Source organism: Rhea pennata, chromosome 4, assembly GCF_028389875.1.
Source record: "Rhea pennata isolate bPtePen1 chromosome 4, bPtePen1.pri, whole genome shotgun sequence".
Lineage (NCBI taxonomy): Eukaryota > Metazoa > Chordata > Aves > Rheiformes > Rheidae > Rhea > Rhea pennata.
Window position 1 is genome coordinate 44,639,496 of NC_084666.1, and position 16,982 is coordinate 44,656,477.

Below are 16,982 nucleotides of genomic sequence, written 5' to 3' on the forward strand. Positions count from 1 at the left end.
ATGACCCTGCTCTAGGTAAAACAATAGACAAATGATTTGGTAATTTTAGCATGATATTTCAGTGTAATAAATACTGCCATATGTAATTTTAAGATATGAATGTGCTATATGGAAAAGGAAACACATGCCCGAAATTATTTAGAAACAAACTTTCAATCCCATACTTAGCTTATGTTGCAAGACCACCAGTCACAGAAAAGTAATGTTTATTTGCAAAGTTCTAAAAAACAGAAATCTTAGAAAATAATTCCCAGCTATTCATATCATGGCCACGATTTCTACATAACGTTCTTGCAGCTAAACAAAATAGATTATCAGCAAACATTAGATATTTATTTTATAGCACCAATCTTCTTCTGTATTTCCTTCAAAATTCTGTGTGACCAGAAATGGTTAGAAGATAATTCTAAAAAAAGTTTTAAAAAGCTTTTAAAAAATGCTTCTAAATAAAGAAAAGCTTCACATCTTTTGGCATATCTATTCCAAAAAAAATCCATAATACATTTTATACTAAAGTCAGTAAGACAGAATGTTATAAGAAAAAAATAGCTTGCAAACATCTACAGTATTACAGACTAAGAATTAAAATCCCTTGATCTGCCACCATAGCAATGAGTTGCAATTTATGAAGTCAGTTTAGTACCCAATCACCAGAAAGTCAGTAACTGTTAAATTATTTAGCTTTATTTAATATAATCCCTTGATATTCTCACTATTTCAAGCAATACAGAAGCACACACTTCAAGGTTTTCTTTCATGCCAAATGGAAACATTTAGCAAAGGTTTTCTTTCTCCTTGCCTGAAGCAAGCTGGGGTAAGTGTTGGACATACATTTGGAACATTATTATGTATTGCAATATACCAATATTTTCTTTTGGATTATTTCAGGAGCATAAACTGAAATAATTAGCCTACAAAATGTCCTAAGATGCAAGCTTCTTTACCAGTGATTTTATTTGACAGTAGCACCATCTACTGGTCTAGATGATCGTTTCAAACTTTAGAAAAAGCTGTAGAGAGTGATCCAGCCAAAATGATGCAAAATGCTACTGTGAGTAACAAGTAGTTTTTCAGTCCCTGGATAACCAAAAGGAGAGAAAAAGAAAAATGTCATGTTGTTATAACAAATACCACTTCATAAAGAGGTAAAATACAAAATTAGAGTTCCACTTTTATGATTATATATGATTTTTTAATAGTTATATAATGACATATATAACGACATATAATGACATATAAATTTTATGATTATATATCTGGTATGTGAAATGTTAAGTTTTATATCATGTTATTTTTATACAATGGAAGTGGTTCTATCCGTTTCTCAAAAGTATTCAACACAAGTAATTTATGTAGCTACATATGTAGTAAATAAAATATTCACAAAATTAACTTAAATTACTTTTGGTATTTGTAAAGGAATTTCAGTCTGTTTTCAGGATATTTTTAAACACCAAACACTCATGCTGAGACCATGCTAAGCTTTGGATAACGAACATGACGGCTTTCTAGTATGGTGCAACATTTATTTGTAGTGGCAGAGATGTATCTTCTACTTCCTGCTCAAGGAATGTCTTGCATTTCATATCGTCACTGAAAATACCAGGTAAGATAATCTATAACGACACATTAGGTGTCTAGGAATCCTGTACAGATAAGCTGAGTGCCTGAGGACTGTACTCCTAGTGTTTGATGCTGAAATTCCACTAGAAAAAAAAATCTATCATGCATATTAATATCCAGTACAGCAGATTAGCCTATTCTGCACAATCACTGGTCTATCAATTTAGGAAATCTCTACATTACACAGTCATCAGCAAGGCAGATTAACCTCTGCCTTACTTTTTGGTCATTTGGTAAATTTGACCCAAAATGTGTAATCCACTGGGCTATGTGATTCTTGCAACAACTGCTCATCCCCCTGACCTCACTGAAAGAATGAGTTCAAATGAAGAATGATTTCAGGCTACGCTTGGCATCTTGCCTCCCAACCCTGCTACAGTCTTCATTTACCCCCACTGCTGTATATACAGGTATGGAATTCAAGTCTTCATTCCTGTAAAACTTCATCAAACAAAATTCTTCATCTTTTTGGAAAACTTAGTATTATATGACATGCCTTTTAACTTCATAATCTATCTAGTATTTGCAACAGGGAGAAATATCAGAGAACCAGCTCTGTACCAAGTCATGACATTCTTAGAGCACGATACAAGCAGAAGAGAGAGAAAACAGTAAGAAATCAGTGGATCACCTTGATTTCTTTAAATACGAGGACTCCCCACATTGCAGCAACAAGGCCGGGACCCTAAAAAATAGGATTCTCTTGTACATTACAGCATTTCCTTAAATTGTGCCACCTTCTCATTACACTTTTCAGGGTGGTTATTTTGCCTGTATGGCAAATTTAGTCCTTTCCATCCTGTATAATTATAGGACTCACAGCAGAAGTATAAATGTCACTGAAAACTCTATGAAATAAGATATAATAAATTCTTCCAGGAGGATTAGGAAGCACAGAACTTTTTCAGAGAAGATATTTCTTTCTAAATTATACTGTGGAGCCTGTAGTGGCTGTTATACATCCTCTTGGTAGTTTCCAAACGATAAGCCTCACCTTAGTCCAAACTACAGACTTTCATTTGTTATCACATTTCAAAAAACTATTCAGGTTTCTTGGCAGCTACCATGGCTCTGTCTAATGTTTTATTACCATGACTAACCAGCTGGACAACGTTTGCATTTATCACTCAGCATGAAATGAAAAGACTGGAACAAAAATCTATCTCCTACATATCAGACATCTGGATAAAATACAAAGCCAGACAGATAGGTCACAAAACTACTGTTTATCAGTTGTGCTGTCTTACAGATTTCCTAGCAGCAACACAGTGATATACAGTGATAATTTCCAGGAATTCCTGGAAATATTTTTCCCTTGAGAAAGCAGTGATCTGAATTCCTATGACTGATAGGAAAATATTGCCTGAATATGAGGCAAAAATTGGCTCTGTTGATGCTTTCCACTAAAATGGCTCTGGAGCAACTCTCATAAATACTTGTCAGGTGTTTGGACAGTGATCCTCCCCTCTTCATCTTCAATACAGCTGGTACGACACAGATGGAAGCTAGCAGGAAACAGTGCTGAAGGCATTTGTGGCCTGCTGTTTCTTAGTGGAATTGCCAACTTTTATTTAAATAGTAGCTAAGGTATTATTTCACTTTCTAGATCATGAATATTGCTAGAAGAACCTGTGATCCCTTTTAAAAATGAAGCAAACTGTTAAAGGAAGTGATGAATAGCTGTCTGAAATTCTCTCTGGAATGAAGCAGAGCAGCAATTTCCAAGCTGTGGTCCAGATACGCAGATTCTCATCAGCACTGTCTTTAAATTTTTCATATCCTTACCCTATAGGCATACTGATAACCAAAATTACTAAATCTGCTCTCCATTAATCCTTCAATTTCTAATTAGAATGATCCTGAGTCTTTTTTTTTACTGCACACTGCAGAGTTTATTCTGATTCATTGCATCTTGAGGCAAAGCTTAATCCCTGTTAATGTTGTTTTGTTAGTTTGCAGCCAAAATATGGCGGTTCAGCAGAATTTGGTTTTTGCTACTTATGAGCTTTTATTTGCAAGAAGTTATCCAAACCTGCAGCACCATCTAGTAGATTGGCAAGTGAGTAAAGGCATTTTTACCTAGTGACAATTTATGCATCTTCTGTAAACTAACAATGCTTTAAAAGAACATTAGGAAAACTGGCCAATTCATTTTTCCTTCATTTGCAAAAGGTCACTATTTTCAGCAATACATAACCTGTTTTACATGTTAAAGAACTGTAATAAGAAAAATATCTGACTCAATTAAGAAAAATGAGTCCTAAAGGATGAAAATCACAATGGGAGAAATGCAGAAAAAAATATATCTGCTGAAATGAAAAAAATTTAACTTACTGGTCAGAGAATGTATACAATTCCTTTAATCAATTCAGTTCACTGACTATTTAATAATGTTACAGTGTTGGTTAACTTTGCTTTTTATTTTAACCTAAAGACCTACACTTTCAGCTTCTGTGTTTTTATGCTTAGCATGGACCAAAATGGTGCTTGTCAATAATATATGTTCCTATAAAAACAAAGGCTAAGACAGACAAGCAAAGTAACAAGAAATGTATATTATTGAATAGCAAACTCTACACACCTCAAATTTTCAACTTTATCCCACAAATGGAAAAAGAAGGTCTTCATTTAATTCTAATGATAGATTTTTATTTTTATATACTTACTGCGGTAATTATTGGAAAGCTGACTGCAGCACTGAGGTAGTGATTGGCTATGAACCAGCAGCAATTGGCTATTGCCCAAAGCACACCAGAAAGAAACCCTGAAACAACAAATCCCAGTCAAAAACATGTACAGCAAAGTATAGAAAGCAATTTGTGGAACACTTAAATTTACAGCATAATACAGGAACGGAATATTTTAATATGTTAACTACTTTAACAAGCTGGCTTTGACAATCTAAATCAAAACTCAAGGGATAAAATCAGCTATTGCAATCAAAGTAACCTATTAATTAAAGTTCAGAATTTTCTGGGCAATATGTCCCCAACTCTGGCAAAATGTCAGTTTCAGAAAATCCACTGTATGCAATGTCACATTTCAAATTAGAACAAAATTTATCATTGTTTCTTAACCTTTTTTAATTAACGTGAATAAGAGTGCTCTTTCAAAAGTTACAGAAAGTTCAATGAATAGACTTCCATGGTTAACTACAATTCCAACACAATTTTTGAACTAACCATGGCAAAATGGTCAGAAGAAGTAATTGAAATTAATTGCTATTTTAACAAATAGTCATACCTGGCAGTATGGCTTGGGGATAAACATCAGGTTTATTTTTTCTGACTGCGCAGTAGATCAAAAAGTATATGGTACTTGTAAGGAAGATTCCACTGAAGTGTGCAAAAACATAATCTAAATCTGAAAGAGAAATCACAAAATTGGGCTTAGTCTAAAGAATCAGTTGTTTTTAATTTTAACTAAATTTATTTCACTGATAATATTCCTGTAGGAAAAAATACTTAAGGTGTTAATGCTAATAATTCGAAGTTTAATTGTAGTTGTGAGGAACAGAGCTGTCAGTCTAACTGTGGATAGATCTGACCAATCATACACGATATTAGACCTGAATTGACTGCCAAATTGACCCTAGCATTTATTGCAAGATTTTACGCATTTCTTTTTTTGAAGTCTGTTGAGTCAAGCTACAATATTAATTTAATTAAAAAGCTTGACAAAATCCTTACTTGAGGCTACAAATTTGGGAGAATGGGGAGAGGGGAGGGTTGGTTTTATATAATTACACCCTCTCCTGCCTTTCTACAGCTACATTCCATACATAGCCTTGGTTTTTTTCTTTGTACTGTTCATTTAAAGTCAAGAGAACTGCACATACAATACAGGCCCAAAAAGGCAGTGTTTTGTCTTTTTTTTTTTTTTAATTTCGAAGCACCTATTACAGTTTTGATCACTACAAACATTAATAATAATAAAACCTTTATGGAATATATTTTGTTATGCGCTAAAGATACATTATTTCCAACACAGTAAAGCAGTAGATGTAGCAAGATGATCTCTATCTTCTTAAAGTCAAGGCTCCTCACTGGGAAAGCAGCTACAGAAATGACAACGGCCATTTTGTTTAATTTTGGATATAAAAGTTGCTGTATTTAAAAGACAAATTGTATATGATACAATAAATACTTTTTAACACCGTGCTGTCTCAGTGCTATGTTGCTCTTAAAGAACCGTTGGTATTAACAGATTGATTTAGAGTAAACCATAAAGAAAATATTTCTGGAGAAATGTTGTTTGAACAACAGCAGTGCTTACAAGCATGCTGTTAAAGCTTACAAGCTCCCATTAACAGGTTTCCATTTCAAATATTTTAAGATTTAAATTATTCAGCTTGTTACATATCTCTTCTGCTCATCAATTATGTTCAGCCACCTTCTGTCCTCTATTGGTGTACTAATTCAGCCATTGATATAGATTGTGCCCTTGTTTATCACACGCTCAAGGCATTTGAACTTGGTATTTTGAGTGCTAGCTTTGTTTCACATTGCATTACCATTGCATTTAATGCTGTTAGTTAAGTTTGGTATTTTCTATTCTGTTTCCCAGTGTTCTCCTAATAGTGAAATTCCCTAGGAGTGCTGGTATTATTGTTACTACAACTCAGTAATGTATAACAGTGCAGAATTGACTAGTTCTTTGTCATCCTGTATTTCTAGGATAATCAAGTATTTCACTCTGTGCCTTTATGAAAGCAAAGATACAATGCAGTGATGAAGTAAAATGAAAGTGATCTATTATTTACCAAACTGACTTGCTCCTGTGTATATAGTTCCATTTCTTCTTCCGTGGTCCTTGATGTAAAGTACAGGTACAAAACTGGAGCCATAGAGTATTCCAGCTACTACAGCCAGGCTACATCCTCTTTAAAAAGGGCAAAAAAAACAGATAAAAGAGCCTAGTGTTAATTAGGGACATAAAGAATACATTTAACATAAATCTAGTACTACAGTTTAAGACTGTATATCTTATGAAAATTGCTAGCAGTGCTATAAAAAAGTACATTTTAGCACATTTTTATTTTGTAGTGTAGGAATGATTCAAAACAGTAGCATAGTTATCCTGAACTATTTGGCCAAGAAACAGGCAATTCTTGTCCCAAGAGCCTGCAGTCTGGGTTTGTAACTAACTAGGATTCCTTAAAAGCCAATCTGGTAGAAATCCATTGAAAACACACTTAAAACGCTCATCATTACATACTATAGATCAGTGCCTCCCACCTTTAGCTTCACTATTATAGACTTTTATTTTCTTTTTAACACTCTGAGGATCATTGCCTCCTTTCTCCCCCTCTCCCCCTCCAGAATATCATGTCCTCAGCTGTCTCTATTCCCCTGCTGGCCTCTTGTAAGCAACTGTTTCCACCTTGCCCCTTGGACCACTTCTGCTGTCTTCTTACCATACTGTCCCACCTCCTCCAGATGTACACATCTGGGACCCATATCTTGAAGTGTGTTATTAACTTGGGCCCTTGTATGTTTGAATGCTAATTAACCAGGTGATACAAACCAGGTCTGTAATTACTCAATTACTATTGCTACTTACTCTGCAAATATTGTTCTTTTATAATAGTAATTAATACTCTGACTTTATCAGTAAGATAAAGCATATTGAACAGTGAGAATTATCAAATTAGTTTTAGCAGCTATTCATATACACACTGTACCAATTTTAAAACTTTTATTTATTTGTCCATGACTGTTTGGTAGGTTCAGTACAGGACATAAATTCTGCTCTTATTCTGTGGACAATTACTTTATTTGGCCACTTCGCTTGCACCAGTAAAAGAACTGTTAAAGACTTACACGACTCTCTTTCTTGCTGGAGATAGTCTGTTTACCCATGAATCATCAGGATTATTTTCAGAAACATTGATAGACTGCAGAAAAACATAAGTTTTTACTGAAGTCTTTATAAAAATCAGAAACATTGTATTCAACTGAACAGTTTTGCACTAAGAAAGGAAAATTAAAAGTGAAATATACAGTATTGCTCTGAATTAAAGAAAGGAGAAATACATTTGGAAATAAAACAAACTGTAATAATAGGATCTACCTGCTAAACAAGTTTAGCGGTGTTTGGCTATGGACTTTGGCTTTACTACATGATAGAGCATCCACAAACATTTCCTTTCGTCTGCAAACAGGTCTGAATTTCAAAATCTGTCCTTCCTTAAATTTGATGAATGATTTAATCTATAATTTCACTTAGGAAGTATTTTCACGTTTTGCCGTTATCTGTGGCATTACTTGCCATCAGAATATTAGCAGTATTTGCAACAGGGACGTAACATCCCTGCCTGTAACATAAAGAACTTGGAATATTCCTTTGTCCTATTCCTTGTCTTTTGTGATTTGCTGTGGTAAACTGGAACCTCTAATGAGCACTGAGCTCAACTATACAACTCTGAGGGACCCTGTATTCATTTAGCAATTGAGTTTTGGTAACTGATTTACATTAGCAAGGGCAGGGATAGGGAATGGTGGTGTGAGTGTACTGTTCTCCAGCTTTTGTTGCCTACTTTGGGCTCCCAAAGGAGCAACAGCCAATCTGGCACCAGCCCCTGGTCTAGCCCCAGAGCCTGTGTCACATCCAATGCTGAGAATCAAGGAACCATAACAAGCGCTTTGACAGTCTTGGCTCTGTAAGGTGGCAAACAATCTGGTGGATAAGAGAACCCTGCTGCCTTTCATCTAAGCATTATCTTACTTTTATAGTTCAGTTTTAGTTCCAAAAACAGTAAAGGAAAAGACAGAGTCTTTTTTATAACCTGTGCCATAATAAAAAAGGACTTTGAAGGTATTTAAATCTGACAGTAAAGAAAGAAAACAGGCTGAAGCTTTCTTTTGTTGCTCACATTTGACTGGATATACAAGATCCATAAATTAAATAAAAACCACATGCATTTATGTAGTTTTATGGAGTTTACCACAAAACCTAACAAATCTGGTTAACGTTAAGCTTTTTTTTTGTTGTTGTTTTCAAACTGATGCATATTTTCACTGCTGCAAAATAACAACGGTAGAGTACTTACATTTTCTCTGAGTAGTGGGGTGCTTTCTAACGAAGCTGAAGAACTCTGCACTTCAGTTTTTACAAAAAGAAATATGACAGCACTAGGAAGAGAAATATATGCCAATAAACACCAAAGGTCAGCTCATAAGGACGTAACATTTAGCATCCAGAGACAAAAGCTATTTGAAGGCATATTACTTTGTTTCATTTTCATTATTACCCAGCCTCTCTTCAATATATCTTTATAATATATCTTTAAAATGCAGCTGCTTTAGACAATCTTAACAAACCACTTACAAAAAAGTAAGTAATTAGATTACTCTTTGTATCACTTTAAATTTCTCTCTTCTATATAATGAGACTGAAATGTCTCTTATTAATGGTGTGCAGTTAGTCACACATTAACAACAGATGCTTTAAGTTAATAGTGTCCTTTTGTGCCAGGTCAGATGTATATTGGAACTTTTGCATAAAAATTCTGTATGGAACTTCAAACCTATACAGAATTGGACTGGTGCTCAGCAAGAAAGTTAGCTTTGTGCCTTCTGTTATATGCAAGTTGGGGAATGCTATCCTTACAGCCTCATGCATTTGTGCTAGGAGAGGGGGTACTGCTCAGTGATGCTCCAGTGCACTCAGTGAATAAAATGGAGCAGGAAGGGGAATATTACTACTTGTATCCCCAGGTCAATGAAATCATCTAACTACTGGTAGGTTCTGGGATTTTTTTTTTAATGGAAAATATTTAATGACTGGGAATTCCTTCTCAAAGTTGTAAACAGAATGTCTCCATCAAGACTGATTCATCTCCTGCTGAAGGAATAGGGAGAGATATAAAAAGATGTCAACTTCCTCCACAGGGATGAGGCAAATGCATAGAGGTCCCATACAGGAGGCTAAGATGAAATACATGTTGTGAGCTCTATAGAACAACAATGCAGGCTTTGTGCAGTCTGCCAGGAAAATATGTCTGGTCAGGATCTTTTTCCTTGTTGACTGCTTTTCCATGCTATCTCAAAAATAGGCAGGAAGCAGGTGGTGCACTTATTCCATCAGGCAGGAACAGCAGCACTACTACCATCTGTGAGTACCTCACAAAACCACGAACTGCATGCAACGGTAACGGATAAAAAGCTATGGATTCTCAAGAAACAGCAAAATTCATAATGGACTCCATTGTCTCAACGTTCTTAACCTCCTTTTTTCTAGAAGCATTATGTGTACAGACTGCTTACCATACTTATAGTAAGCTACTGTCCCAAGGATTTTGAGCCATCTATCTGCTCCTAGAAAGACCTAACTGGCCACTCAGCTGGAAAGCATGGATGCTGCTGCATCCCCTACGCTGCAAAGACCCTCTTTCCTCAGTGTTCAAATCAAAATGCGCAGTACTCCTACAAATAATAAATATGTGAGTAGAGGTCCACCTGAAGATGACAGAGAAAATCTCTGCTTGGGAGTTCTTCAAAGTGTGGCATAAGTGTTACAGGATATGAATCTATTATGGACATGAGATAATGCAAAGTCTCTGGCTTTCTATGATCCTAAAGGATTTAAGAACTAAGTCCTACGGCCTACTCTATGTTAGGAGCATACCACTGACTGCAACGAGATAGGAAATCTCACAGAGATTTTCTCCCCAAGATTTTTCTGAAGAGTTTTATTGAGGATAATTTTCTTCTTTCACAAACATTTGGTAAAGTGAATCATACGAAGTATCTGCTTAAGAAGAAAATAAATGTACCTCTGTTTCACCTTGAACATGCCTACCACTATAAAAATATATTTCTATGTTTGTGAATACTCATTTCATCACTCTACTGGAAATCAAATATGCTTCTATTCAGAAATACAATGCTGAGCAGCAAGGTCAACAACTCATGAATTATGTGGTAAATTAACTTCCAAAATGTACCTGAACACGTTTGCCCTCTTGTTAAATTGTCACTGTACTTACTGAATATATGATATTTTACATTATAGAAATAAATTATAATAATAATTTTTTACCTTAACAATGAAAGTCCAGCTCCAATATAATTTAAAACTGGTCTTGATACCTCTTCTGGGTCAATTCCAAACCAACCAAACCTGGAATATTTAACTGGTTTCACTTAATTGCACTGACTATATACAAATATTTATATTGTAACAGAGTCCAGGAATTCTTTACTCATACAAATGATTCTACTCAGGCCTGTATTTGCTATACCGGATTGCAAATGGCTTGCAAAAAGATAGGTTTTCTTAAAAGAAAATCTTGAAACTAATTGATACCAATTTTTTTGAATCTGTACAGTTAAAATTAATTTAAATTATTTTATCAGCCCATACTGTAGAAGAAAAAATACAAACAATGTACTAATGTCAGGTTAACAAATAAAATATTTATTCAATAAATTATATTAATGAACATGACTTTTTTTTTCCTATTCAGAAAAAGAGGAAACACAAAAAGATAAAATAAAATAATTAACCTGAGTACGTTCTTCTGGGAGGGAAAGAGATCTTTTATGCACAATAAATCCTCCTTATTAGTGACAGTATTTTCACTGCAGATACTAATGATGAAATGGCAATATTAATACCACATGAGTTAAGACTGAAACACACTCACCTTGAACTTGCCCAGCCTGTTAGCAAATTAAAGGAAGCCCATATCAAAAGGCCAAGAGCTAAGCCAATAGTTTTAACAATAGGAACAACTGTAACATTGCCTGAAATACAAAATCCACAAAATTAAGTTCAATCTATTAAAGACTAGAATATGATCTTGCATACTTTTCCATACATTCTGAGATTGTTCAGAAAGCAAAGTGATTCAGGCAACTACAAGTTAGTGTTTTCTAAAATTAAATACATTACACATGAACTTTTCTTCACTACCATTTTAAAGATATTTTTGATGTGAATTTGCTATTTATTAAAAGCTGAAAGCATTAACTAGGGCCACGCAGCATGTGCAGCATTATTATTCACAATATTTGCTATAAGGGCAGAGGTCTACTAATGCTGAGATTACGAAGAACCAAGAAGAGTATCTTATATATAGAAAAGCTTTTATTGTTGTTTTATGAAGAATTAGGATTACTTTGTGTTTCAAGGAGTAAAATTTCTTTCTCCTTACCTGTAGCCCACACAAAACCCCCAACCATAGCCAGAGGCCAAAATCGGGGGCAGTTTTGGATAAGATTGACCACCAAAGAGATTATCCATATGGAAGCACAGAGAATCCATTGGAAAAACATGCCTATAAAAAATGTAACACACACAATGGTTAAAAATAGATAACCGGTAGAATATTCTGTGTGTGATTCTCTTGCCCCTTAACCTATTACTTTTTAGATGAAATAGTACAGAAAAAATTGAAATGTGGGCAATTCCTCTGTTAATTTCAGGGAATCAATGTTACAATACATTTAAGAATATATTTTAGGGTGGAATATGAAAAGTCAACCTTTTTTTATTGTGCATTTTCTGTACATAACAGCAAAAGACACTTTGCTGGGCAACATTACACAATCTCTGATTCTCAAAATTTTATCAATTTCTGATTAAGAGGGTGTTAAGTTACTGCAAACTTCTCTCACCCCAGTAACAGCCAGCACAGCTTACTGAATAGGACAAAATTCCCTCGCTATTTTAATTTGCTCTATATGCCATGCAGGCTTTTCCACTAACTAACTAAATCCAGAACATCCAGCATGACAGAAATTCTGGACACACCTCTTCTACCTTTGCAAATCCTCTAAGAGTCAGCAGTAGGTAGACCAATCAACTTTATGCTAGCTGAGCTAAGACTTGCTAGTATTGTTATTTCCAGCCTGCAGTGCAGTAATTGTTACAATAATACAATGCAAGATATATTCATCTAGGGATCTGGTAACTGATTATGTCTCATGTAAATGTGAAAATGCAACAGGAACTCAATACAGTAAAGTGATAAAATTCTAAGTAGCAAAAGGAAGTGATTGTTTTTTCTCACTGAGCTAATAGATAAAAGTATTAAAACCTCCATTTTGATTGTTTTTATGTTATCTTATGTCCATGACTGACAGGCAATACTCCAAAATCCAACAATTTGTACAGTGTAAATAACAGTCAGTATGTATTTTAGAATCCCTTTAAGGGTAGAAGAAAGAACATTCCACTTTCCATTGTGAAATGCTTATGAAATGCACATCATGACTGTTAAAGTGCACAACAACATATATGAAGAATATCTTAAAGTTTTGCCTCATCCTGAAAAATATATCATTGCTTTGTACTCTAACAGTAAAGAAAATTAAAATATGCTCCAAGGATCAAGACTAGGATGATACCTTTTAACTCCAGCTACAGAAACTTCTTACCATCAAAAAAAAAAGTAAATAAAAACATAAATTGTTTACCATCACCAGTATCAAATTTCTTAACAGGCACAAAATTTGTCCCAAATAAAAGGACAGCTACTGTAGAAGATGTAAAGCCAATAGTTAGATCTGTTCCATTGCTGCTGCTAAAGCTGTTGTAAACTTTCCAGACACTCATTTCTGTCTTGAAGCTGCCTCCTTTTGTGGAGTTGTTTTACTGTAGGTCCTGCAAGATTCTGTAATAAGAAAGTATAATTAAGTATGTGGACCACAACAATACTCTTGTAGTTTAGAAACATGCAACTTATTGGAGCTTACTTTTCTGCCTCTCAAAACCAGAGAAAAATGGCAAAGCATACTGCAGAACCTCATGAACAGTTGCCATAAAACTTGAATACAAGTTGAGAAACAAGTACACAAATTCTTTTTGTGTATCACGAACAACTTCACATAAAGGTATGTTTGAAAACATGCAGCAACATAAGTGTAGAGATGCACTCAAAGGTTAAGAAGATTACAGTGTATGAGGCCTATGGGAAGCCCTGGAGCTTTTCAGGGAAATGCTGTACCATAACATCCTAACTCCTAAGGCAAACAAGAAACACTGGGATGCGTAAAACGGCAAGGAGTAGGCAATTAGATAAAATCTTCATTGATGGGAGAAGCTGCAGCAATGTACACCACCACTGCCCAGAAATCAGGACTGAGTGCAGAGAATCCACAGAGGTACAATATGGGAGCACAGGGTGCTCTAATTCATATACAGCATAAATAAAGGTTCATTTTCCTATGGGGAAGAAAAGCTGCCGCCTGAAGTTTCTTCCTTCATTCCACACAGCTACAGTGTGGAAAATAAAAGACAGGCGAAGATTTTTTTTTCATCCCATAATGCCACTTTTTTAGTGGACACTCATCTAGAAGCTAAGCTCAACAGAAGAAACACCATGTGTATGCTTTTGATATGGACTACGATGTTGATAGAAAAGGTGTCTCTGTGTTCTGCCAGAACACAATCATTGTAAATATAATCTTAACACCACACTTAAAAACTAAGTGTAAAAGAACTGTTTGGAAATTTAACTTCAAATGTCAGAAATTACAAAATTTGATTATTCCACATTGTGGGGCTTCCTGTTTTTAAATGAGAGTTTTACACTGTTAAAAATGACAAAGGGTAGCAGTATTATGCAGTAAGTGTAACAGTGCATATTTATTGGATTATGCAGACAGTTCTGCTGCTGAAGTAACGCTCTTTATACTGACTACAATGTTATCCCAGCACAGTTTGACTTTTTCCAGAGTACATGGACTAGATACTGGAGGGGAAAAAATGATTTAGGATGGGAGATATCTGGCCACATCTTGTAAAGGGTACTGTGACTATGCTCTCCACATAAAAGGAAGAGCTGAGCTGTCTCGCATCTATTCATTTTACTGTACGCTGCAGTCTCAGCTTCTCTGGACTACTTAGGAGAAGGAAAACAGCACCTCCTGAGGTAGTGCTTTTATCTACACCTTCAGCAGTGCCACTAGTGTTGGCTGAAATTAATTATTTTTATTAGCAGGTGAAAAGTTCAATCCCCACGGGTAGTATAACCATTCAGTTTAGTTTCTGTGCTTTTTTCTTTTTCTCTTTAAAAGACATTAGAATATTTTTTGTGAACTTAGGAAAAGCACAGGTAGCATTTAGAAGAACATCACGCAGGTACAAGGGAACAGCTACTTCATTTGTCCTTCTCTCCTTGCATTCTTTGTCTTTTCTACTTATGGGATAAGCTCCTCTAGGAGTATTCACTGTATTTAATACTCATCTGTAAAATATGTTTTGCCTGGTATTTGTAGGCACTAAGCCATGCAAACAATAATGCTGGGATTCCTTCAAAGGCTGATTTCACAGGCTGAGAAACACTGTGACACCACAGGAATGGGTTCAGATGGATAAAGGCTTACATCAGCTATCCTCATTCCATCAAACTTGTTGAGTCACTGAGTTAATACATTAAATTCCATTAGTGGGCACATAAGGCACAGGAGCTGGCTATTGCACGAACTTCTTGTTGTTGGGGACACAGAAGTAAAGCTGATTACATTGTGTATGTGTGAATGCACGACTTAGTTCTTTAACTGTTAATTAAATCATTATTTGGGTAAAATATTACGAACTTTTCAGAGTAACAGTAGTTTTCAGAGCCTTTTTAGTTTGTTAGTGTGTAGAAAAATAATATTTTAAAAATATTCTTGTATCTACTAAGAGGAAAACTGTGCTGCAGGTCAAGACACTTTTCTGCTTGCTTTTTACTTTTTAAAATCTCTATATTGTGCAAAATGAAGATTGTTGCAAAGTTGGAGAGCTGGAACCATGACATCAAAAATACAAAGGAAATAAAACTCCTAATTAACTGTGAAATAATATGCTTTCTTCAGACTGTTTAAAAGTTTCTATCTTTCCAAGCTCTGGGGTACTTGGCTTCAAAATTTGGTTTAATTTCATGATGAATTTTCAACTCTATTTTATGCTTCAAGACAAAATTAAGCTGGAGAAGGCCCTGAGCAACCTGATCTAATTTTCACAATAACTCTGCTTTGAACAGGAAGCTGGATTAGGTGACCTCCATAGGTCCCTTCTAAGCCACATTATGCTACGATTTAGTGATCCGAAGTCAGAGGCAAACGATGTACTCGTGCACAGCACCAAATTGACTGCGCTTGTTTTGCACACACTTGGACACTGGCCTCCCTCTGCTGAGAGGGCTCCAGAGGGCTCATTAAAAGCCCTTTTTGCTCTTTCTGATCCTAGGAATTGCCAGAGTGACTTGCCAGCAAGTGTGCCTCCCAAGGCTTTTAGCTACCAAGTGCCGAATGACAGGCACTTGCTACAGTTGCTTAAATGTCTGGATGCAGAGGCAATTGTTTTTATTGGCAGGGCTACGTAGGGGGTTCCTTAATTGCAGAAGAAACATCATAAAATTATGCTGGTACATGTTGGCTTCATTCTACTGATCTCACTTGTTTAACCTCCTTAGAAAGTCACGTTCTGTGTTTCCACGGTTTCCTCACAAATATCCCACTGTTTTATTTCTTTGAGTAAAGAAAATGGCTAATTATGATGCCCGCTTAATGCAGCAACAATGGCTTGCCATGCTCTTTGCATGCAAGCATGAAATCCTCGAGCATTTTCCTCTGAAGGTAGACCCCAAACATCGCCAAGATCTGAAACCCGGTAACTGAGCGGGTATTTTTGGAGGCTGCATGCCATATTGTCAGCTTACTTACACGTTTCTCCTGTAATCTATTTGCAATTGAGGGTAAATATTTTCATGCTTATGTTAGATTTCCTGCCTGCTATGTCTGAGAAAGCGTGTTCTCATGAGATACACTACAACCTCACCAGTTTCTAGAAAATCGTTTCTCCTCTTCACTAAGATGCATGTTTTTCAGAGGCAATTCCTCAGGCGGTATTTTCAGTAAGCTGGGAAGCGCTCGGCAGCTCGGGAACACCTCGAGGAGAAGCCGGGAAACTCGCTCTGTGACTGACCGCCCCCTCGCCCCAGGCCTCAGGCGCCCTAGGGGACCCGGGCGGCGGCCGCTCTTCCCCTTTCACAGCGCTCTCCCGCCCCGCCGTAGGCCCCTTCGCCCCTCGCCGACCAAAAGCACCGGCCAGGCTGTTAGGGGACTCGCAACCCCCCACCCTCGCGCGCCGAAACACTGATTTAAGGCGGCAAATATCCCCTCAGGCAGAACGGCAGCCGCCTGCTTCTCTCAGCTCAGCTCCCAACCCCCCTCTCGTTGCCTGCTCCGCCCTCGCTATGGCGCTGCTGCCTCCACACCTCCGCGCAAGCCCCTGCGCACGCTGCGGCCCCGCTTACTCACAAGCCCGTCCCCGCCGCTCCGGCTTCCGCCGGGGGCTGGCGCCGCGGGCCGCCTCCGCCCCGCGCCGCCCCGCGCCGCCGGCGCCGCGCCCCCGCCGCCGCCATT

General features: G+C 36.7%; 1 protein-coding gene across 3 annotated transcripts; it reads right to left on the bottom strand.

Annotated features, from left to right (window-relative positions):
- Positions 1-662: 662 nt before the first annotated feature.
- On the bottom strand, positions 663-16,951 carry TMEM144 (transmembrane protein 144). Of its 3 annotated transcripts, XM_062574725.1 has the most exons (13): positions 16,878-16,932; positions 16,396-16,505; positions 13,047-13,243; positions 11,783-11,905; positions 11,273-11,372; positions 10,666-10,746; positions 8,675-8,756; positions 7,446-7,519; positions 6,386-6,504; positions 4,867-4,986; positions 4,290-4,387; positions 2,255-2,308; positions 663-1,077 (listed from the first exon to the last, which is right to left on the bottom strand). In XM_062574725.1, exons 3-13 carry the CDS (start codon positions 13,183-13,185, stop codon positions 994-996), a joined length of 1,074 nt encoding a protein of 357 aa, XP_062430709.1. In that variant the 5' UTR covers positions 13,186-13,243; positions 16,396-16,505; positions 16,878-16,932; the 3' UTR covers positions 663-993. The 3 variants fall into 3 exon arrangements, with proteins under 3 accessions (XP_062430709.1, XP_062430710.1, XP_062430711.1); XM_062574726.1 differs by lacking the exon at positions 16,396-16,505 and having other exon boundaries at positions 16,878-16,951; XM_062574727.1 differs by lacking the exon at positions 2,255-2,308.
- Between the last annotated feature and the right edge of the window lie 31 nt (positions 16,952-16,982).

Bases quoted from the DNA above. Each gene is read 5' to 3' on its own strand.
- TMEM144 (XM_062574726.1), bottom strand. From the start codon at position 13,185: ATGAGTGTCTGGAAAGTTTACAACAGCTTTAGCAGCAGCAATGGAACA. The intron at 4,388-4,866 runs GTATGACTATTT...TTGTTGTTTCAG, and splicing joins TCCCCAAGCCATACTGCCAG to GGTTTCTTTCTGGTGTGCTT. The intron at 1,078-2,254 runs GTGATCCACTGA...TTGGTTATCCAG, and splicing joins TCGTATTTAAAGAAATCAAG to GGACTGAAAAACTACTTGTT.